At 38.1% G+C, this 25,876-nt stretch overlaps 1 protein-coding gene across 2 annotated transcripts in view; it reads right to left on the minus strand.

Moving 5' to 3' along the window:
* The window catches only part of MAST4 (microtubule associated serine/threonine kinase family member 4), a 270,348-nt gene that overhangs the window by 211,372 nt on the left and 33,100 nt on the right, over positions 1–25,876 (minus strand). For both annotated transcript variants that reach the window (XM_088157188.1, XM_088157186.1), the window contains exon 2: positions 2,332–2,485. In XM_088157188.1, the coding sequence (XP_088013314.1) occupies positions 2,332–2,485 (154 nt within the window). The remainder of the gene's footprint in view (positions 1–2,331; positions 2,486–25,876) is intronic.

Genomic DNA, 25,876 nt, shown 5'->3' on the forward strand with positions numbered 1-25,876 from the left:
TTACTGAACATTTGAAATAACTCTAGGAATTAGTTCTCTATCTGCAGTGGTTTATTTAAAATAGGTTTTTTTAAATCCCTAAAGAATATAAAGAACTTTCTGTCATCAGAATTAGTTTGATTAATTTAATCAGTATCATGAAAGCTGTTAAGATATTTAAATTATTTTAATATACCAAGCTCTAGGGTATTCCAGTTCATTTAAAGTGCATTGGTAATAAAGCAGTTTAACATCATTGCACAGTATATTCCCAAATCCTGGCACGAAACTCTGCACAACATACTGCATGCAGACAAAAAAAGCATATCTATTTCCCTTTATAAATGCCTCAAGCAGTAATTCAAGCATAGAGATAAAGACTAGAACCTATGGCAGCAGAGCACAATTGGTATGTTTGTTTTTGATTAGGCTGTCTTCTTCCTCTTTATCTGCATGGCTTATATGGCAAAGATCAGTTTTTAAAGACCACCACTCCACATTAAACTTGGACAAAAACAAAATTCAAAAGCCACACCAGTTCCCACTGAAAAAATAACTCTGCTGGCAGTTTTTAGTCTCAGTAAAACACTCGTTTGGTTTACACTCTAAGCTTTCAGAACTAAAATGCTCCTGAGTCCCCAGAGAGTTTACTGAAATGACTACCAAAATTGACACTTGTCTGCTGCAGGTCACTTACCTTTCATGAAAGCTCATATGTATCACAAATACTCTTTACTCTCACACTGTTTCTGTAAGCTTCGTAACAACTCATGATAAAAGTGAAGTTGCAAGGGAAATGACAGATGTTAGCCTAGTGACACTAAAAATCAGAACAACAACTATGTGATGATATAACAAATTCCTGTAGTAGCATGTGTTGTTCCTTCACATAAAGTGTGAGATTGTTTAATTTTTTATGTTCTTCAGGTTCCTTAAAGTTCCTTAGGACAAAATTATTTGTCATTTACCAGAAGCAATGTAAGTGATTTTAAGGTGGTGAATATAAAGACAGGTATTGCTATAATTTCTTGGAGCTTCTTCCAGGTAAAGTTTGGGGAAAGGAGTAGGAGAGAAGTGAGAAAAGCAAATACTCTAAAAGTACTTTTCAGACTTTTCTCTTACTGGAGAAGAGTCAGCTCGATCCACCATGGAACCATTTTTCATCCCCAAGTAAAAACAACTCTGAACAATTCACAGAATTTAGAGACAGATGACAGTCCTACCTCAAGTAAATATCATTCCATCTTCCTCTAACCTAAATTTCATGTACTTGATTCTAATATCAATCGACATCACTTAGATAGACAGAACAATTTCCCATGAAGGGAAGAGGAGGGGCAGGCAGTGATCTCTTATCTCTGGTGAGCAGTGACAGAACCCAAGGAAATGTCCTGAAGTTGTCACGGGAGGTTTGGGTTGGACATTAGGAAAAGGTTCTTCACCCAGAGGATGGCTGGACACTGGAACAGCTCCCCAGGGAAGTGGTCACAGCACCAGCCTGACACAGTTCAAGATGTGTTTGGACAATGCTCTCAGGCACAGGGTGTGACTCCTGGGGATGGTGCTGTGCAGGGCCAGGAATTGGACTTTTATGATCCCTGTGGGTCGCAAACTCAGCAATGTCTGTAATTCTGTGAAATTTCTATCTTCCAGTAAATTTACTGCAATCTATTGTCCCTCTCAAGTACAACAAATTCCTCTAACTATTAGCCATTATGTACGTTAGGAACATGTTTAAGTAAAATCCTAGTGAATTAAAAAAGTATTTTTCTTGAAATATACAAAGTTCCTATTTTTTATATTCAATTTACTCCATAATCAAAACCCATCAGTGACCATCACTGCCACAGAGGTACCAGTACAATCACAATACCAGCCCCTAGTATCTAGAAGATGCTACCAGGGTAGGGAGAGCCTGAGCCCTCCTCAAACATCCTGCTACCTCTGCATGGATCCACAGAGAAGAAGCTGCAGTCCACAGCTTGTGGCTAGCTGGTAATGCTGTTCCTCCCCTGTGAGTATTCCACCATATAAATTATGGCAAATTGCATTTTCTTTAAAGAAATCAAGTCTAAAGGTAATACTCATAAATGCCACAGTTATGCAGATCTCAAGATAGGGGTAATTTTCAGGCTGTGCTTGGCCACCTATCAGCAGCCCCTAGAGGCAGAACCTCAAACATGACTCATCTCACTAAAAGATAGGGAACCCACGTGGAAGAACTTATGGAAACTCCAGGTGGAGCTCACACCTCTCCCAAAGAGTTCAGCCACAAGACAAACACCAAGGGTCAAGGTGCCAGCATCTTCACAAGTGCTAATCCAGGTGACACTATACATGCCCCAAACTCACCAGTCAGAGCTCCTCCAAGGCTTCCTCTTCTGAGCTGTCTCCCATCTTCACTCAACTGCCTCTTAAATTTAGGAGACTTTCCAAGGCCAGAAGACACTTCAGGACTGCTGGATTTTCGGAAAGGCATAGGTGGAGGTGATAATATGTGATCAAGCTGCAAAGAAACAGAAAAAAATATATACTCATAGTTTAAAAGCTTATCTTCATTGAAAGAGAAATGTAAGTAATCTTCAACTAAAGATTATGACAGCATTTGGGGAAAAAAAGACCCCAAAGATCTTACGGTAACTAATTTGCTAACTGAAAAGAAAAATTTTGCAAGTGCCAGATTTGTGTCTGGCTGTGTAAGAAAGCCAACCTCCTCTTGAACAGTTCACACCACCTCCAATCACTCTCACACAAAGAGCATTTTTCACAGAGGTCCCCTCTCAAGATGCAAAGGATCATAGCTTCACTTACTCAACCTTCCATAAGGCAGCATCTCTGTAGTTGTAAACCACCTGGTCTGGAAATCTACTCCAGACAGGGATGGGCTCTTCAAATGTTTTTCTTGGACAAGCTTTCCCCAAACCCATGTCAGCAGTCACTAGATGGCACTGCACTATCAACAAACTGTAAACCACTGCCCAGTCCAGGGAAATAATAACAAATAGATTTATCAACGCCCGTGAGAAAAAAAAAATTAAATCATCCTGTTTATAAAAGGTGCGTTTATTTACACTGATTTTGAAGTTAAGTGGAAATACAGATTCTCATTCTTCAAACTGGGTTCCTGTCATCATATCCACAAAACATTTTAGTTGCCTCATTTTACAATGCATCTAATGTCTCACCATTTGATTAAACCACAAAAACAAGACAAAATGCATGTGAGCAAATACCAAGAAAGTACAAAAAAGCAGGGTATGCAAGTATACAAAGTAGAAAAAGTTTTACATCCATCTTTCTTCTTTAGGTGCTGCAGTGGCATGGTGTCATCACTATGAAAAAACACTCAATTTTTTTTCTGCAACATTTAAACCTTAATTCTCACTACAATTTTTTAGGAAGCCAAGTATATCCAAGTCTTATATTTTTACAGTTCATGTACTTAGACTAGTCAGCCAGAAATCTACGCATCACCTGCATACCTGACTCTTTCATCTTTTTTGTCCACTAAAAGGAATGAGTCAAGGTCACCAGAAACACTGATGAAATTGCACAACAAAGTCCATTTTTGCTTACAGTTAATCCCACAGCAATGTTCTGTCTTCCCTATAAAGGATTTTGAATCCCATGTTTAGTTCCCTATTTAATATTAGTAATAAATATTTCAGGTTTGTTATTATTTTGGGGTTTGTTTTTAAAGTTTTTTTAATCAAATCTGCAGCTCATTGGAAGTGTACATACACTCCTAGAGCATCAAGAAATGCAACTGATTTCTTCAGGATATTAAGACTCATTCATGTTCACAACAGACACTGAAGCATTTGATTAACTCACAGCCCATGCTTTTAGCTATTTTCTGAACTGAGTGGGTTTGGGGTCAAAGAAATATTTACTTAACCTTTGTTACTATTCTTCTTTCACAAACATAGGCATATCACAAATATTTATATTTACAACTTCTAAGATACACAAGGTGAATTTAAAAATTAAATGCAAATTATTTTTTTAAAAAGGAAGCAACTGACAACACCTAACTTCTAAAAAAACACCATTTCAAGAGTCTTTCATCTAAGTCTAAAAGCAAATACTTAAACTGCTTACTGACTGATGGATCCCAGAGATTGTTTAGTTCTAGACTCCAAGCATCTGAAGATGAGACGATCCCATCAAGGCTTTTAGGTGAGTTACTGGCAAAAATTCATGCTCTTTCTTGAAACAGGTTCACATTACAAAGTAACATTTTAAATCTCTTTTTTCCTGAACTAAGGTTCATCAAACTTTTAAACCACAGAAAGAAAAAAAAAATCAATACATGCGCTAAGCTCCTTCCTACACATTAGCACTTAAGCTAACATAACAGAATTCTGTATCTTCCATTCTCTCATCTCTTTTCTCTTTTAACCAGGTATTCAAACTTAAAATTGTTCAAGTCAGTCCCACAATGAATAGGCTTGTGCCTTCTACAACATGCAGTCTAATTTAGAGTAATTATTTACAATTAAGCTGTGCTCCATTTCCACAGCTTTCAGGGCTTCAGAAGAAACTTTAAGACAGCGCTGTAGTACAGACCAGCACAGTACTATCTAGGTCTTCAACTCGTAATTAAGATGTTATCCCAGCTTCAGAAAAGTATGATGTTTGAGAGCTAAGACAGTTTAACTATTAGTCCCCATTACCTCACAGTCTTAATAGCAATGCCCTGCAAGCATTCTCTCACGAAAGTACCCTCTTGTTGCTAAGTGACTCTATCACACCAAAAGACATTTTTAAGGGCTAAGGCTACAAAGAAACAACGCGGAAGTACAAGATTTAGTATTTGCATAGTGATCGCCAACTCTTGCTTCACAGAAACAATTACAGGTATATATCAACAAAGCATTTCCAGAAGCTATCCAGACTCATTTTTGTGTCCAAAGGCCCAAAATAACCTAAGAGCATGTAAAATGCGTATTTGACAGGAGTCTTTACATTCTAACTAATATTGCAGTAAAACAAGAAGAGTAGACAAGGATATACCCTCCAATAGCATAACAGCTCTGGATACCTGGGAAATATGAGAGAAATGGACTGCAGGAAGTATCCAGGCTTGCAAACTCCGTTTCCCACGCTACCCTCTACACAGCAACACTATAAACCCCACAACTAGAGGGGTTTGTAGCCCCCATCAGACCTCATTTCAAGCAAAAACATTTGCAGCACATGAGGAGACTTTCTGCCCTTAAACAGAACTGCCTTCCCATCCTGACAGGCCGGGCCTTCAAGTCCAAAAAAAACCAACAGAAAACATTAGATCCTACTTCCTTGGAACACAAAGCTGGTTCTGAAGGTGCATAACATGTGACATATTCAAATCCTACAAAGTGGTTAATTCAGTCAAAAAGATGCTACAATCATTCAGTAAGAAGACTACATCAAATTCATATACATAACTAATAGCAAGACCTATTCAAACTTTCAAATACTTACCTGAAAGACATCTTGGAAACATGAATGCCATGAAAGTTCAGGTTGTGCATCCTATCAGATGGTAAGATTAGACACTACTGTCCATAGGACAACATTAAAGCAACTATCTAGAAGATAGTTGAAATTCTAACAGAGATATTTTAAATAATTTTAATTAAGCTGCTTCTGCTCAGCACTCACTTTTGCCCATCCACAATTACCACTCTACTGGTATTTAACTTCATACTTACCAGCTATATGGATACATGCTAATGTTGCATGGCATGCAAACACAACAGGATAAGCAGAGTCTCGCTGGTTCCCCTTTTCTATCAGTCAAATTTGCTTTGCAGCAAGTTGCAGGGAATACAATAGCTGTATTCCTGCAGGAAGTTTCCAACAGACACACATTCATGTTACATTTTGAGTATCTGGCTATCCCATGCCCTTCCCACTGTCTTAGCAGTGCACTCAGGCTGCTGCCATACCCTTCTCTCAACACCCTTTGAAAAGAAATGTTAGCGACCTCAGGAGCACTGGGATAACAGAGGGCAGGGTTTTTTGAGCTAAAAAAATGGAAACAGTGAAAAATTAAAACAGTGAAAACGAGTGTATTTGAGTGCCCTGTATTTCAAGTACAAGGGAGGGTTAAGCTAGCCTTAAAGTGTATACAGCTGCTTAGAGAGGGATTTTTAATCAGTTCACATCTCGCCACCAGTCTCTGCTGTTAATATTCACAATGCGTGGATAGTTTACTTATTTAAAAGCCTTCCTTCCCCAAAATTAAATAATACCTTCTTAATAAAGACACTTTGAAAGACAGAAAACACACAGCAAACACCAACCTATGATGAACATACTGTTCTACAACATCTACCTCTTCCAATCCATTTTTCCATACATTTGATTTAAAAATCTGCCTGCTTATGTCATAGGTATGATCTACAGAAGCGCTGTAAAATTTAGGATAGAACAGCTTTCACAAAACGCTACTTGCTCCCCTCACACCTATGAACCTGTTCCAAAAAGGAGCAGAGAGTATTATTAGAGGAGAATTGTTTAAAAATCACATAGATCAGAATATCAAAATATCCTTACCATAGACTTCTACACGTAGATTTAGAGATCCTGTAGAAATAGAGACAGAATTTGAGTGAAAGTCTCCTCCAGTTATACAGGAATCAATTTGTTCTCAAACAATTTTTTTCTCTATTTTCAAGATATTAATTTTCTGTGTGAATAAAATCAGATAGATTCCGCTGAAGAAAATGATTCCCATACTGTACTATGGGCTTTTAACAGCTCACCTACTCAGAAAGGATTACACTAATATTTTTTAAAACCGCAGTAGCATTAAATCCACCTATCTACCATCATGTATTTATTCTAAAGCTAGAATGAATTCTCTGCTTTATAATTATATCATCAAATAGTCACATCAAGTACATCAGCCCACATGTCCTTATGAAAATTAAGGACATGACAACTGATTCAAAATAAGACCTTGAATCAGTGTTCAGGAGCACAATTTGAGCCAAGTACATAATGAGGAATGAAGCAGTCAGAAAGAAAATGCATTTCAGAGAGAAAATTTGTGGTACAAGGTGAATGAAGCTAAGAGAATACAATCACACTGGTAAACCAGGATAAGGAAAATAAGCTCTTCTGGGCTGCTGAGATGTGTTGCAATATGGAGTGTCTTTTTCCAATAAAAATTAAATTGAAATGAGAACTGAACTCATCTGATCAGCTCCACTTTTTTTTTCAATACCCAATGTGGTTTCACTGTCCAAACTACTTCACTCCCAATCTCCCTCAATTGCTCCACAGGCAGTAGTTCCACTTCCTACAGAAACTGGAAAATACTGGTCAAATATTCAGTCCTAAAAATATGAACAAAGATGTTCTATTAAGCAATTCATTATCTTCCTCCTGAATGCATCACAACTTCTTCCTACCTCAGGTCATGCTCTATATGCATATTCAGTCCTAAAGTTTCCACAGAAAAGCTGCCCACTGTCACCCATTTTACATCTCCCCCAGTCAAGCATCAATCCAAAAAAGAGATGCATTACCTGAAAACTCTCACATGTAGTGTATCAAAAGCAGAAAATACCCAGTATAGTTTTACTGTTAAGAGTTTTTTTCATAATCAACCTAAAGTCCCCACAGAAAATTACTCTAATAAGTATGCTGTCAAGAAATATGCCAAATCACAGATGCTTAAAGAAATGAGAAAGTATCAGGCTCCAGTCCTATGCAGATAAAAGTATAGCAGCTTCCCTGACATTGAAAAGAGATTCAGTCATTCACTAAAATCTCTCATTGTAGAGTTAAATGCTTAACAGGAGCATGGCTTCACAAACCTTACAAATCCCTTCTGTCTCTTGCATCTTCAAATATAAGCTATGCCAGAAGTAAGCGTTCTAAGACCCACCACTAGTTCAATAGTGATTAACCCTTTATGGTCCTAGTAGTCTGCTTTGATATAAATCAGTCTGTTTCTTCATGTTATTTACACTGGGCTCCTCCTCAGCACGCTGCCTCTCTGTCTGGCTTCTTTGCAAGCACTTTAAGCACAGTTACTGGAACACAATAGCCTAGTAAAGCACTTTTTTGATGCAAGCTATGCAAACTTACTTCAGCTGGGCACAGGGAAAAGGTATGTTCTTATCATTTAAATTCTCTAAGTCTAATTACATTTGGCACAAATACATGGGTTTTGATTAGCTGCATTGACACAGAGAGCAACACTGAATATAATCTTATTAACAGATAGGATCATAGCTTCCAAAAGCAACTTAGAATTCATTTAAAAATACACTTTAATCAATTAAGAGCATAGTGCAGCTCAGTTACTCCAGATGCTTGACAAGAACTCAGTAGAACCCAGTTAGATTTGAAGAGGAAATGCCACAGTGGTGTAGTATAGACACCAGAGAAGTCTGTCTTACAGTACCATCACAAGCAGAGGTGCAACCAAATTTCCACCGATGTCCTGCAGTAACTCATGCCCACAGCACACAGGAATTCACTGCTTTTGGTCACAACAACATCAGCTTTTGAAGAATTCTGCCTGTGTGTGCAATCTGAGCTATCTAGGGCTGCCTGAGTCTACAGAAACTTGTATCAAACACATCAGCTGAACAACACTGCCAACAGTTCTATTTAAATCAACTTAAATTTAAATTGATGGTTGAAATACTCTACATTCCCTTTACCCACAAGCAATATTAATCCACCTTAGTTTTGAGTAGGGTTTGGAGAACTATGCAACTATTCTGAATAGTCACAGCTCTCAGAGCAGCCTCTGCAGAAGAAAGAACCACAAATAACTTATGGCACAGAGATAAAAGGAAACTTCTCCAAAATCTAGCACCATTTCCAAGAAGCCATGGATAATGAAGGTGTAGTGGATACAAAGGAAAACTCTACAGGCCACAAGGACGTCAATAAACAAGGAAAGATCCCATTTCTTGCACTATTTCCTACCACAGTTTCTCAAAAGCAAGCAGGTATTTTTTCCACCACCATAGATCAAGAAGGAAGGTCACTATTTATCCCACATATCTTAAATTCAGCATTGCCTCTCCATGGGAAAAGTCTTGTTCAGCTTGGTCTGAAAGACCTCACTAGTTCTCCAGCCAGGTGGCATCTGTCATTCTAGTCTACACTTCAAGCCTTGGATTATCTCACTTCCTCCCATGACCTCCAGTTTCCTTGTTAGGACAGTGACATCAGTCTATCAGCTAGTAAAATCCTAGGCTCACTGTGGATTGAAAAGGATTAGAGACAGAAAAGGTCTTGTTTACAGGGAAATTTGCTAATCATTCATACAGTAACACTTGATTTACACATGAATACAACCTGCAACTGGCATTGCAAACATGTCCCTACCAAGGTAAAAAAGAAACCCACAATAAAGCTCTATGATTCATAAAGTATCACTTCTAACCATTGTATTTATTGATTTTACATCCCACATATATGTAGAAACACTGTTCAAAATTGTCCAGTTTATTATGCTGAACACATGGTGTTGCATAAAGAGCATCACCATACAAAGTCATAATGTTTTCCTATAGCATATTACCTATTATACCCTAGGTAGTAAATAAACATTTTAAGAATTCTGCTAAGGATCAATAGAGACATAACCCCATTATCTTGCTACCCACTTCCCACTCATTCTAGAAATGCAAATCTCCATTTAAAACAATCGTATTTTTCTTGAAAAAAAATCAGATGTCTGGTCAATTAAAAGTAAATAAATACAACTCAGACAAATTTGAAATATCATCTGTGGCTATGTTAAAAAATAATCACGTTGCACCCAATCCTTTTTCAGAAACATTTACACATGATTGCACAGAAAATGAAGCACTTTTACAGTATTCTACAAGGCAAAAAAGTGGCCTATAAATATGCATGCACACTGCTGTCTGAGCCAATTATTACTTTACCCTTGTTAAGATGGAACAGTTTTGTTACAATATGACAGAGTCCTTCAGTTCTTGAAAGCCTCCTGTGTGCGGCATCTGTACACACAGACTCAGAGATAGACTGCTCCCTTTCCAGGAAACAAAGGAAGCAACAGTATTTGTATTGAAGGCACTGCCTCCAATAACTCAGCCTGCCCCCAGTCTCCTTAGATTTACACACCCAGCTTTAACAAATATCTAAAGATTAAGAAATAGCAGGTTTGGCAGACCTCATTTGAGGCCCTCAAAACATCAGCAGAAACCAGAACACAGTTCTAAATAAATATAGTTCAACACATGCTTAAAAGGGATCACATAGGGCACTTTACTGACAGGTAACATCAACCCTTTTTTATTTTACTCTGACAGTCATACAGATATCTTCTCAGGAATGCACATGATGTGCTAAGGCCTTTTGCTTCTTACAAAAAAAATCATTTCCAAACTAGGAAACCAGTGTCAGCACTCTAAAAAAGTGAAGTCAAAGCATCGCAAATACGCTGCCAGCCAGGATAAGGCTGCAGCAGCTCAACAGGTCAGCCCTACTAGGAAGGACACAGAGAGAAGAGATCCAACACAGCAGATTCTGTGAGGAAGTCTGTTTGAGAAGTTAACCAAAAAAAAGTATGAAAACAGAGAGCAGTGTCCCAGGGGTCTGCCAAACCCACTCAGCTCTGCTGCAAGGGTACCATCTGGAAAAAGAAAATCCCACTTTCTGCAGTGGTACAGCTCCTCTGAGCACTGTCCAGGCATCAGGAAGTATGCTAATGTTTTACCTTTGCTTCCACGGTCTTTAAAAGGGATATGACAAAGATAAAAAAAAAAAAAGAAAATCTAGCCCTAGCTGCCCAGATGTGCAGCAGAGCGTGCCACTGCTATGCAGCAGGAAGGATACTCCCTTCCTGCCCCTGTCCTGATGGCCATCTTGTCAGGAAAAAGCATTTCGTGGTGCTGAAATCTGCTGTCACTACTGCCACATCTGCCTGTTGCAGAAGACCCAGAGAATAGCCAGGAGGCAGCAAGAGAAAGCTGCCAGAAGCACTTCTGATTCAGTGTGGGGGGAAATCAAGGACAAAGCCCAAGCACAAACCTGGTGGGTAGCTCCTGGAGCCTGGGAAAACACCTTTGCTGGGGCAAAGGGACAAGAGCTGTAAACCTGCAGCAGAACCACACCCGCACACTTCAGACACAACAAGGCACTGCAGGTTTAAGGAGCAGACACCAAGACAGCAGTCCTGATGCTTCCAGAGGCGCAGGGACACTGAGGAGCAGCAGTGGCTGACCCCCGCTGCCTCCCCACAAAGGAACTGCACGGAGGGCAGGGAACAGCCAGTTGAAAAATCACATCTTCTTAACACTAAGCACGCACTTCAGAGGGTTGTTTTGTTTTCACTGGTGTATCTACTTTAAGAAGTGGGAGAGAACAAAGACAAGGGAGTTTACAGCTAAACAGTAGGGACACCCAAGTTTAAACAAAAGTTACTAATACTGTGACAAAGTACTATTTTCTTACCTTCCCTTGGATAAACCCACCTCTCCGGCAGGTTTTGCTCTTCAGTTTTCTATGGCTGTATTCATTTTCTTACTATTCTTATGCAGAGCCATTAGTAGCATCAGCTATGCACTATGCTGTGCTCTAGATAAAGATATTAAACTAGCCATACTGAGTATTTCCTTAATTTCTCAGTGAAAGCAGGAATTAGCTACACAGCAAACTGAAAAGAACTTTGATATTTTAGACACTACAGGCAGAATTTTCATCCTTAATTATTTTAATAATCCTTTTTACAGGTCAAGAAATCCATGATAAATGCATGGAAATAAGTATTTATACTTTGTGAACGTGAAGGCATCCATACCCATACCTTTTTCAAACCTCTCCAATGCTTCGGCTCTAACACAGATTTTTAAGAAAGACTTTTATCTGGCTCTTTAACTAGCAGGATGAAAATTTAGAAAAACTAACCTTCAAAGTCACTTTCAATTGAAAAAAAAAATTGAAATATGTAAGAAAGAAGCCTATTCATCTTCATCAGATGTTGACACCATCATCATTTGTCTCATGGAAAAAAATAATCCAGAGGAGAATATATACACTCTGGAAAGAGGTGGTGTGTTGCGGGGTTTTTTGTTATACCATGAATACTAATGAAGCAAAAGCAGTTTAGTTCTTTATAAAATCTATTCCATTCACATTTACCAATGAGCTCCAAGACTACCTATAAAGGTTTCATTTATTCTATCACATTGGAAGCCTCAGAAAACTAATTGTTTATTCAAGTCTATCTGCTCCATCCATGCTCAATTAGGTCTCACTTCTCCTTCAGTTACAGCAAAATTAAAAATAAAAATGCAAGCTGAAACATTCCCTGTTCCACTGACCAGCTCCTCATAACAAACCACTCTGAAAAACCACTGTTTAAAGCACAGCAAGAGCTTCTTGACCATAATGCAACATTTGAGGGACCTTCTCAGCAACTTACAAAATTCCTACTTATTAACTTACTCCTCTGACTAATAGAAAACACATTTGAAATGCAGCTTTCTAGTAAGAATTGTGTTAAGAACTAGTAAGCAATGTTAAGAATAACCAGGCATTCCAGCCAATTCACAAGTACTTCATAAAAATGGGCTCTATAATCTTTACACATAATAAGTAAAAAAATTATTTTCAATTTATTATTCTTTATTTAGACCATTAAAATATTAAATAATCCGTTTTGCCACATAAAGCTTCAAATTCAGCATCACTTTCATTAGGACTAACATATCAAAGGGAACCACAATACATTTATGCCAAGCAGGTACAAAACAAAAGAGAGAAACCCATGATGAAATGAGCTTGGGGTAAAAGGTTCTCAGCATGTAATGGAGCTGAAGTTGATCCATAAATCAATGCAAGATGAAAGCAAGATTATTTATGTGAAGGGATTGCATTGTTAATTTACATTCTGATTGAGAAAAGAAACGCTTTACTTGATCAATGTACCAGTGATGTGCACGTGTGAACTTGAGCACAAATTAGTAATAATTACCAGTAGGTGTATCTTGTTGTATTTTTTAATTAAGCTTAACAAGCAGCAGAGGCACATCCAGAAAATGCAGGCTTTTCCTGAGTTTGCCTTTAACACACTCCTAAGTTTTTAAATAATGCAGCCTCGCCACAAGAGACCTTACAGACAAGGGCTTTTTGATCTCCTTCTTTCCCGTTCGGCGCTGAGCAAGACAGCACGCGCAGTTTCCGAACAATAGCTACCATGAAAAACCCTTTCCTGAACTCGTTTGAAAGTGAACTAGAGTAAGGCATTTATTTGATAGCTTTATAGTTTAGCCCTCATCATCTAACACTGAATTCAGACACTCGGATGCTCCTTCTTTAGCCTCGCTAGTAAAATTAGCAGAAAAAAATATCATAAGGGTAAGAATATCTGGGCACAAGATTGCACAATCCAATTTGCATTTGGCAGAGATTTGTAGTTAAGGACAACACTCAAGTACCATGTTTGTAATTTTAAGTGTCTCCACTGCATTTCAAATCATCCCTAAGCTGCCATTTGTCAGCCTCAGACAATTTACCCAGGTCATTACCAGAAGGGATTATTAACACTATCTGGCCTAAGAAAGATTTTTATTCTGTTTTAGTCTGATGACTTTAAGTACAATTAGAAAAAACCATGAAGACCATGTGAGAATGTAACCAGACAGGTGACGCTGGATCATTTTAAATACTCCACCCCTCTATTTAATTCTTTGTGTAATCCAAGCAAGTAACTGTCCATGCATTTTAAACAGCCCCATTGTAAAACCTACACTTATTAAGAAGACTTACTCTTACTTGTCCTGCCTTTTTTATCCAGGCTTTTCCAATTAAACAAGCAGCTATTTAAAACAATTATATTTATGGCTGAGAAAAGGAAAGATCTCTACCTAGATTTTAAAAATTCCTATATTAAGTCCCATTAGGCAAAGAAATGATAGCATAATGTACCACACATTTTATCTGAAAGAACAGACATTAGTATATATGTGCAGGGAACCACAAAATAGACATGTAAAAAGCGTCCAAATCTAAACAACAACTGCAATTTTTACAAACTCTTTAGAGATGCTATGGTTTCTTCACCCTCATACAGAAAATCTAAAATTAACAGCAAAAGAAGATGTATGGCTTTTAGAGATTTATTTATAGATCATATCACCTCAGAGATTTACACACAGTTCCTTAGAAGTTCAGTATGACTTAAAACTCTCTAAATTCCAAGGATTAGTCGTACACTAAATTATAGCAGTTGATTGGTATCACCATGAATCTCATAAGAAATTTACTGCAAGTTTTGTCTAAATGTCTACATTGTAGGACTTAGCACAGAAGCACTACAGTATCTGCAAGACAGTAGTAACCTCTCAATGAGAAGGTTTGTATAACAATATTTTCCTAAAGTAACCTGATTTAATAAAAAATAAAGTACAACTCTACCCACGATGTTTCACACTGTGTTGGGGTCTTACTTCAACTTTCTTTGCACTTTCCACTAATAAAAGAGGAGCGCTGTCAAGAGGGACAACGACCACCCTCTGTTATCAAGGACTACTCGATATCTCATGCCTGTAAGGTAACTGCACTTTTAATTGACTTGTAAATCAGCTTTGTGCACTCATTTCAAGTAAGCACCATACCTCACCCTGTATTCTCAGGGTTACATCTTAATCAAAATAGTGAACACCCACGTCTTTCATAAAACAAAAGAAGTTGTCTAAGTCAATGTCAAAAATTTTAAATCACACATAATTCGTTAATCTGTGTCTAGTTACAGAGATTATCAACTAAAGAATTCCACACCAGCAGCTTCAAAACACAGAAGCATTTTAACCATTTCAATATCTGAAAACAAATTAAAGCTATCAGAGGGCAAAGATACTGCCTTTTCTATGGTTTAGAAATTTGCCAGTTTATAGAAACCTAAAGTTTCTAAAATATGTAACAGCACAGATTTGAAAAATGAACATTTTATTTTAAAGTACTGAAAGCCAGCATAAGGAATGAAAAGGCTAATAAAATTATGAGGTACTGAATGAAAGTTGTCTGGAAACCAATCATTTTTTCATTCAAACAGTTGACATGTTGGCACTAAACATGTCATTTATACAAAGAAGGCCCAAGACAACTTCATTCTTAAACCACACGATCTGTTTTTTCAGACTCTCTCAAGTATTAGGAGAAGCAATTTGGAATAATCTAACACGACATCAGGAACATTTTTTTAGTTTCATCTATGTTATAAACAGAATCTCTTTTAAATATATCTTTATCACCTACAGTACAGTTTCACTTCATTTTAGTAGGTTTCTTTGATTCTGATAGATAGCAGTAATTCACTAAACCATAGCCTGAAATTCAAATAAAACAATTTTGCTAAGCCATACTTACAAGATTCCACTAGGAAAAACATGCCGTGCTAAAAGCTTTGAAATTTATGACTTGTGTGACTACTGTGGGAGTTAACCCAGTTTTTTAGTGATGTTAAACTGCTGTGTTAACTGGACATCTTTAATAGTAAATTTAAAAGTTATTTAATAAATAACTTCTTTCACAAAAAAGAAAAACATTGAATCATCTTAAGTTAAGATGAAGATTAGTATTATTATATTTTACTTTATTTCAAGTACTAAACTGTTCTTACTTGAACATACGTGTTTTACTTTTCTCCCATTCTGCCCCTCATCCCAGTGGGAAAATCTGGAGTGAGTGAGTAGCTGTGTGGTACTTAGTGATGAGTTGGGGTTAAACCATGACTGATGCATCCCTCACTTGGAATTTAGAATAAATATACAGGTAAAGCACAGCAGCTGGGATACACAAATTGTTTTCTTAGTGAATTCATCTTTATTTTTATAGCAATTTCAAAAAATTATTGATAACAATAAGTAGCTTATTAAAGTTAAACAACTTTGAATCTCAAAGCTATGCCAGTGATTTGTACTTCAGCCATCACTAAGCTTCCCCTGGCTAGCACCTGGATGTTACCTATTTGGAAAAGGCAGATCATATTTTGCATCATGATGATAAAAATAATAATAATACTGTTTAAGTATCCAACTGATTTGGCAGAACATAGCTCTAATATTTGGTTTCCTGAAGACTACAAGCATCTAATCAATTAGCAGCATACCTTATCAAAGTCACTCAGGAGGGAGTAACTCTATGCAACATTTCTGCAGCACATTCCTCCCCAGGAAGGTCAATATCAAACACTTCAAGGCTCTTTTTATGAATCCCAAATGTACCATCAACCAAGGTATTCAGACCTCAGTTAAGGCTCTACTCTATAGGACTACAGCCTCCACAGTCCTTTCTCATCCAGGGAACACAGGATCCAGAATCCTTTCCTCTAACAAGTAAACACTGTGCTGTCCAAAGACAATGAAACCACTAGCTTTCCAACAAAGAAAATGGATACAAAATATATCTGCTCTTATTTTATAAAATCATCAGGAACTAGCACAAATAGCATATCTGTTTAATAAGAAATATAATCATTCTAAATTATCCTACATATTTAGGCTGTTAACTTAGATTCCAAAGCCATTCTCTCCCTGGTAATACTACTGCTTCACCTATTTTTGCAGATACAAAGGTGCAGAACTATATGCATGCAGTAAGATTCAAGGTGCTGCACCACATTTTTTCATGCCCCATACCACAACTATCAATTAAATTGTCTTTCCTACAGTCTCACCTCTTACACTGCCAGTACACCAGGAGGTCACACTAGCATAAACATGAAACAATGGACTCTCCATTAATAACTACAAAAAAACGTGAAGGACTATAAATCTCTTCCAGGCTACTACCATGCTGTAGTTTCAAACATACATTATATAGAGTTATTTAGAAATACAGTACTGGTAGAAATCCTGACTCAAGCAGCATACTGAAACTAACACATATATTTTCTCTGTAACAGCATTGCAAAAAACAGTAATCTTTAGAAGTTCCTAAAACCTTAGCTCAGGCTCCTAGTTCAGAGTTTCCATATTCATACCCTCCCCAAAGTGTCAGGCAGGGGAGAAACGTCTCAGGTGCCTAGAGGAAGCAAAGAGTAATCAGCAAGAAGAGGAAAAAGGCAATTCCATCCTTTATCTGCCTGCCTGATTCAAGCTCATCTGTCTCTCTTCATAGGCATCTTAGCTTCAGTCAGGATTCACTATTCCATCCATGTTCTTTGGCATATGTCTTCACAAGTAGCCACTATGCTTCCACAGTGGATACTACGTCCCGTAACTATAGAAATTAAATTAATTTACGGGTCTAAGAACAAGAAAGGAAGCAGCTCGAGGTCATATTTTTTCTTTAGGCAAAGAAGAATCAGGAATGAAGCAATGCAAACCTCCGAATGTTTAATACTTTTTTTATACTGTCATATTACCATTTGAGTCTTCATTATTCTCTAGTTTGTATTGCAGATATGCTTCTTTTTACTGCTCTCATAAGATGACTGGCACTGCCGGGTGTTTTATCTCCAGAACAATGACCTCAGGGTATGCAGCTCATTATGCACTGCCTGTAAACCACTTATTTTTATAATGAAGCATAAAATAGAAATCTGATCTCAGATTTCTGTCCCATTCTCCTCATTTAGTTAAGGTTCGCAAATATTCAGGAACAGACTGGTGAAAGATACCCTGAGATGTTCAACATGTGAGGCTTCAGTTCCTGCCAGCCAACAGATGGATGTGTGTCCTCACAACAGCAGTACGTGTAGTTAACATCAATACTCAGAGATTGGTCCTCTCAGATAGCCAACAGTCTAGTCACAAAAATATCTAGATGAAATGTGTTGATGTTAACAGAAGAATTTCGAAGTGCCTGATCAGCAGAATGTCTGCATTAAATTCAGCACTATAACCTTTTTCAAACACAGAGCTTAAGAGTCTTAAGACTATCTCAGTCAATAAAATTCTTTAAAAAAAGACAAACCCTGTACCCTTGTTGATGTAAAGCATAAAGCAGAATTAAGCACAGAAGTTTCATACAATATTTTTCTTCTAGTTCAGTCAGTATTTCCTTGTTTCAGATCAAAGTCAAAGAAACAGCCCCTGGAAGCAGCTGATTTGCATACACATGAAAAAGATAATAATTCACATCATAAACTCCCCTAAAAATGGCCTAGATTTGTGCATGATGTTCAAGTATCTTTAGCACATCTTCATTATTACATCATCTGCTCTGAATTTTAATCATGGAAATGGCAAAATTATTCATTATTTGAAAACATGACCACACCTGCAGATTAATGCAGCTAAGTATTCATCCCTTACCTATTCCTTCATATATGTGTGTGTGTGTCTATATATATATATATATATATATATATGTATGTATGTATGTATGTATATATGTGTATATATATCTCCTGGGTAAAAGTGAACATTCTTCTGTTAACAAGGAATGGGGAGGGGGAGGGGCTGGCCACATAAAATTTTACTTATAAATGTATACACCTTAAATACATACCAATACACAAAGAGGCAGAATGCGTTAAGAAATAAAAAAAAATTAAAAAATAAATAAAAAAAAACCTCTGCAGATCACCTAAGACAATGACTCACAGACAGTGAGCAGGTTTCCAATCACTGTTACTAGCACAACTAAAGCTAATGTGCATCTAGGGGATACGTTTTGCTTTGCATTTCCCATTCTATAACATTATGGATTTATAAAAGCAGAGTCTCAGAAAGAAAGATCAATGTATGACAGTTCTCTTTGATCTTTGGGTTTACTTACTTCTGCAAGTGAGATCAGATGTTAAAAACCACAGGAATTTACCACTTTGAAGTATTTTAACTTTTCATTAACCGGAACAGTAGTACCCGATTACAAGACAAATTCAGAAGGCAGAGCTTATTTTATTTTTGCAGACTTAAGCTTGTTGCACAACTAATAGGAAATCCAGCACTTATTTTCATTTTCAGGAACGTGATTTCTTAGTACTATTGGAGTTGTGGGAAAGAAAGGGATATTTAAGAGAGTTGACCTATTTTGCTCTGGAATAAATAGTGCAACATCCCCACTCAAATTCCAAGAAAAGCCATGAGAAGATAAATATATTTTTCTTTTCATGTTTATTCAGCTGACAAGCATGACCCTCAGCACTGACCAAATTAATAAAGGCCACTTTGCCCTTTCTCAAACAAATTAAGATTTTCCAATGATTACAGGAAAGAAAGACTGAACTGTTTAGTCTGATTAAAACTGGTGGGCTTTGATATTGGCATTCTTTAAGGTCCTTAAAATAACAACTAAGGATAAATACAGTGGAAGTGCTTAACAAATGTGCAGCTTTTTTAAAACAATTAATCTGAAAATAGATCTATTACTTTGTAGATGATACGCTATGAACTCAGTTTCCTGAATGAAAAATATACATCTATATCATGTATAATTTTTTAATATTTATTCTGAAATATCTAAAGTGTGACTCTGAGTCAAAATACTATAAAGTTGCCTTTTTTGTTGTTGTTTACCACTTTGGAGCCATTCTATGTATGACTTATTATTTCTATGTAGAATTTGATGACAGTATTCAGAATTGGCATGATGGCAGAGAAAGCTAAATATTGAAAATTAACAACTATACTCTGGCTAAAAAAGTTTCTTGAAGAAGGGAAAGCAAGAACTTCATTGGATAACCACTAGACTGGACAAGAAGGCAAGAAGGTTTCTGTTTCCTTCCTTTTTGGGGAAAAATATTGGAAATACAAAGAATGAGAAAACTACTTGCCATGTTGTTTTTTAAATAACTTTAGTAATTTTAATAACTTTAATAATTACTTGCCATGTTGTTTTTAAGTAACTAGTCCTGTAGCTCTGGTCTCAGACTGCTTCATATTGTGTGCACAAACTGAGAGGGAAGAAAAAAAATCACCAATGAAATGCATGTACTTAGATTGTTTTTTAAATTTCTCTGGTTGCCAAACAAACAAGCAAACCAAAAAAACCCCACCAAACACAAAAACCATAGTACCACAGTAGTTCTCTTTTCTGATTTGCTTATGAAAACAATTCACACACTGTAAGTTTGCAAGATAAAACTGCAACACTGACAGCACTGGTGACACAAAGATTAACTAGGGGAGTATGACACCACTAAGAACATCTACCAAGAAATAGCTGCACAACAACAGACAAACTACTATGAAAATGTCTTTGCCTGATAACACTTAGTTTCTACTTCTGCCCATGTAATGTCCATGTAATAAGTTTATCAAATATGATCCAAGATTTCAGTTTTATCATCCGGACACTCACATACATGCTAAGGAAAGGAAATTACTTCACTATAAATTGGTCATTTCTTTACTATCAAAACCAAAATTTTTCACCAGATAAAATCTTACTGTTCATTAAATTTACTTTCTCTGTGAAGAAGCTGGATCTGAAGTAATGGAGCCTCCTAAGAGAGAACAAGGAAAGGCAGCACTAAAACAGGTTTCCAGAGAGAAAGCATGCTGACTCCCACAGGATGAGCTTGAAAACAAAGCGCCAACTCAAGAAGGAACCTTCTTGACCAAAAGACAGACAAAAGCAGTGCCACTGAAGGGCTTAATAACTAGAGTATCAAACTGCAAAGAAGCAGTGACTGAACCCTGGAAAACCCTGAAATTCCCAGAAAAACAGCAAAGCCAAAGGGATACCAGCAACAGCAAATGACAAAAGTCACAACAGGAGCAGGAATATTTACCTGGGGTGCCTCTAACTTGAGGGAGAATGGCCAATCTAGCTGAAGTGAGAAGTGGCAAGAGGCTCTGCTGACATAAAAACATACAGGTGGTACCAAAGCATATGAAAATGAGTTAACCGAGTTTGTGTAGTTTAATTCCAAAACCACAACCCTGCTTTACAGATGGCTCCCAGTACATGTCAAGCCCCTGTGCACTCACATCTCCATGAGCCAAGGGCACTGCTTTTTTTCCAGATTTTGACCACTTGACCATTGATTGATTTTCAAATACCTATATCATTAAAGAACAAACAGGACTATAATTACATCTAAGCTTTTAAGTGATGGCCACAATGAATCCGTAATTCCTTCCATGCACTTAAGGTGTTTTGGTTTTCTAAAGTCTGTATATACCACAATTACAAACAAGTCTTGGGGAAAGTACATTTTGTTCCCAGAGTCTCAAGAGAATAGCATTTATCATTATGTTTCAAAATTAACTGGCTTACTGTTGCACATTAATGTTCACATTAGTGTAATTCATTATATATCATGGCTGTATTAAAGGAATTTATTTAAAGGAATTTATTTCATTTTCTGAATGTTGATCAGGTAGTACAGATTGAAATATCAGTTGTTCTTGTGTATTACAAAGACTGTCCTTCCCTAGTTACTATTAAGTCTAAGATAAATTGCCACCTTTTCCTGCCCCAACTTTAGAAGCAGAGGATGAGGTGGTAAGGATGATCACAACCTTTCTGCATGGATTATTTCTTCACCCCAACTCTGTCCTCTTTCTATTACTCATAAGGAAACCTGCATTTCCAGCCTGTTTCAAGGAAAGGAAACATGAAGGCAGCATGGTTGATGTGGCATAAGAAAGGCAGATCAGGGACAGAAGCAGGAAAAAACAAAATCAAAAAGTTAAAAAAAAAAAAAAAAAAAAAAAAAGTCAGGAAGTAAGTCTCAGTCACCCAGCACAGCCTTCTGCTCCCATATCTTCACCATCACTCAACCACAGCTCAGTAAAAGCAATTACAAAAATTAAAAAAAAAAAACAACTCAAGACTGACTCAATAAAAATTGCCCATTGCCTTTCGCACATCCAAATGATCCCTTAAGCAGAGAAACTTTTGAAGCTTCTGTGAACCATGTTCCCTACAGTAATTTCCCCAGTGCACAGTGCAGTTCACCCACAGTGAAGTGCTACACCAGCCCCTGTTCCAGTGCTCCCTGTACCAGGGCTCGTGGCAGTGTTGGGGGAGCACTACTCTGTCCACAGAACCATCACAACAGTCGCCACCTCTTACTGAAACAAGGCTTGGGACAGAGATGTGGGCTAACTTTAAATACACCCTGGGAGTCCTGCAGGTTATCAGGAAACTACAGCATGACAAATATTTTGAAGCTTAGCTGAGAGGGGACGTCATGGAGAAGCATCTTCCCAGGCAGGCTCCCACCCACTGCCCACTGTTTGATGACGACAGTTTCATAACTTAAAAGTTATAAAACTTCCAAACACACATTTAGGACAAAACTGAAATAACCATTGAAAATGTGAAAATTTGCCTAATGTCAGCAACTGAAAGCACACATTCTTCTGAAGTGATGATGATTAACTCTTTACCAAGCTGTCTTCTAAAACAGCTATGGCAACATCTTAAATTACTTACTTCTCATGGCAGATTCCTGTAAACCAAACGACAGCAGCAATAACTTTGGATTTGATTTTCTGGGGTTTTCTTTCGTTTGACTTTTTGTTTTGGGGTGGTTTGGTGCTTTGGGGGTTTGGGAGGGGGGATGAGGGTTGTTCAATTTTGGGGCGGCAGGAATGGTTTTGCGTTTGGGGAGCTTTTGTTTGTTTTTTCTTCTGTAAGGGAGCAAAGCAGGAGGAAGGGAAATAAAGAAACTCACGAAGTAAAGGTCAGCATGTCAGTAGGGAAAAAAATCCCTGGTTTGATCAAAGAAAGCACTAAAAGCTACCATGACCTTCCAACTAAGGCTTTTTAAACTCTTTCTTTACATACTATTTATTCAGACATCAACTACTTGTAAACAGACTGCTTCAGGCTAATCAGGAATTTTTCTTGATGCTTGCTAGTGACCCACTGCATTACCCTTTGCTTGTCTGTTTATTTTACAGAACAGAGATGCAGAATAAAAGAGATGAGAAAAATACTTTTTCTTCAAGTCGTGGATTTTGTCTACATTGCCTGAATAATTAGGAAAGAAATTTGTAAGACCTCTCTTAACTCAATAATGCACTAAAAATCAAGAAAATCTGGTACAAGGATAATAAAAACTATGTTCAGTAATTGTTTTCCCCCTTTCATGCAGCATTCAAAATTTCCCATACAGACAATGATCATGTTTAATGACAGATAATTTGAGTTTTTAAAGACGCATAACCTTCTCCAGAAAAACTACATTACTTAGCAATGTTATTCAAGATGGAAAGCAAGGCCTATCAACACAAGTAGGAAGCATGACATGCTTGCAGCCAAGACAAAAGAATACTCCCTGCAAGAAAAATAATTTGAAGCCAGCTGTACTTTTACAGGTGAATTTATTCCTTAACAGACCCAGAGTGTATCATGTTAAAAAAATCCACTGACAGTGCAGTTTATGAACGCTATAAAACATCTAAATAATTTCATTAGTATACTGGTAAGATAAGTAGCTTGTCTGCATCTCTGCATACCAGAACCAACTATTTTCCCTGAATTTACTACTAAAATGTCACATGAATGATGTGAACTTATCATATGCATCTTCCCAGCTCTCTTGAGCTCCAATCACAACAAAGAAAGTTTCTGTTCTCTAATGTTTTAACAAACTATGGCAAAATCAAAATTTAAAATTATTATTAGAAATACCAAATCAACATGTTGATTCGACTGATATTTGCTTTTAATCACATACACAATTTGAAAGTCAGCATGGGGAATAGTATGAAAATGCAGATATTACAACATGAAAATTCATTAAAATTAATTTCTCCCCTCCTATCATTTGGCTAATCAAACTGACTTCAAGCAAAACTTTTCTGTCAGTATTCCAGGGCAAAGTATTAGTGTTTTGTACCAAAATCTCTGATGTTATAATCCGATCTCTCTTGCAATTTATCAACTCTGCAACAAAGAGGCACACTTCTTTCTTACTTTTTTTAAATGAAAAAATTGTCAGCAATATAAGTGTAAATAAAAATTTAATAATGTCTTGGTATTCCTTCCACCAATGAAGAACTCAAATATTTAAAATTGCACATATGAATTTTCTTAATTTCATAGAATTATTATTTTTTACCAAGAGTATTACAACCAAAATATTTCTAAAATTTGACTGTGAAAAATAAAAATACAATATAAGCAAATTATTCAAGACTCTAATTAATGCCAAAAGGAAGTATTCTCTGGTTAGATTTTTATGTCCATTAACTGTAAGTCCTTAAAAGCAAGTTTATTGCATATGATTAAATCTTGAGAGCAAATCTTACAAAATCATAGAATCAAGTAGGTTGGAAAAGACCTTTGATATTCATCAAGTCCGATCTATGACCTAACACCACCTTGTCAACTCAACTATGGAAGTGCCACATCCAGTCTTTCCTTAAACACCTCCAGGGATGGTGACACCACCACTTCCCTGGGCAGCACATTCCAATGCCCAATCTCTCTTTCTACAAAGAACTGCTCCCAACCTAAACCTCCCCTGGTGCAGCTTTAGACTGGGTCCTCTTGTCCTGTGCTGGTGGCCTGGGAGAAGAGACCAATCCCCACCCTGGAGCCTCCTTCCAGGCAGGTGTAGGGAGTGATAAGGTCTCCCTGAGCCTCCTTTCTCTGGGATAAACACCCCCAGCTCCCTCAGCTGCTCCTCACAGCACTGGTGCTCCAGACCCTTCAGCAGCCTTGCTGCCCTCCTCTGGATGCATTCAAGCACCTCAGCATTCTCCCTAAATTGAGGGGCCCAGAACTGGACACAGGATTCAAGGTGTGGCCTCACCACAATCCCTGCCCTGCTCCTGCTGCCCACACTATTGCTGATCCAGCCCAGGATGCCATTGGCCTTCTTGGCCACCTGGGCACACCCTGGCTCATGGTCAGTCACTGTCACCAGCACCCCCAGGTCTCTTTCAGCCTGGCTGCTGCCCAGCCACGCTGTCCCCAGCCTGTGGCACTGCAGGGCATTTCTGGGGCCAAGGTGCAGGACCTGGCACTTGGTCTTGTTAAAACCTCATGCTCACGGACTCAGCCCATCTATCCAGCCTGTCCTGGTACCTCTGCAGAGCCCTCCTACCCTCCAGCAGATCAACACTCACACCCAGCTTGGTGTCAGCTGCTAAATTGCTGTGGTAGACTTGATCCCCCTCATCCAGATCATCAGTGCAGATCCTAAACAGGAGTGGCCCCAGCACAGACCCCTGAGGGACACCACCAGTGATGATCCCCAGCTGGATGCAGCACCTTTCACCATTACCCTCTGGGCCTGGCCATCCAGCCAGGTCTTACCCCAGCACAGAGTGCTCCTGTCCAAGCTCTGAGCTGCAGCTTTTCCAGGAGTGTGCTGTGGGAGACAGTGCCAAAGGCCTTGCTGGAGTCCAAACAGACAACACCCCAAGCCCTTCCCACACCCACCAGGCGGGTCACCTGGTCATAAAAGGAGAGCAGAAGGAGTCAGGCAGGACTTGCCCCTCCTAAATCCTTGCTGGCTGGGTCTGATACCCCACAGCTGTCCTGTACGTGCTGTATGATCACACTCCAGATGATCCGTCCTGTAACTCTGCCAGACACTGAGGTCAGGCTGACTGGCCCTGAGTTCCTCAGATCCTCCTTCCAGCCCCTCTTATTGATGAGTGTCATAGTGTCCAGCTTCCAGTCACCTGGAACCTCCCCAGTTAGCCAGGACTGATACTAGATGATGAAGAGTGGCTTAACGAACTCTTGTGCTACCTCCCTCAGTATCCTTAGATGGATCCCAGGTGAAACTTAACAGGTCATTTAGATACCTGTATGTATAGATTGGCATTTTAAAGGCTACCACAAACCAGAACAAGTCCAACAACAACGGTGGCACATGCTAGAGGCAGAGATTTATTGAAGTCATCAAGCTACCTGCACCAGTCTATGGAATCCCTTAGGAAACATTCACCAGAAGCACCCAAGTTTATTTAAAATATAAAGCAGGTCATGATTAACAAGCAAACCTCTGCTGCTGGACACCTCTGCTCTGTACAATCAGCAACACTTTTAG

The sequence above is a fragment of the Sturnus vulgaris genome, chromosome Z, assembly GCF_052056855.1.
Source record: "Sturnus vulgaris isolate bStuVul1 chromosome Z, bStuVul1.hap1, whole genome shotgun sequence".
NCBI lineage: Eukaryota > Metazoa > Chordata > Aves > Passeriformes > Sturnidae > Sturnus > Sturnus vulgaris.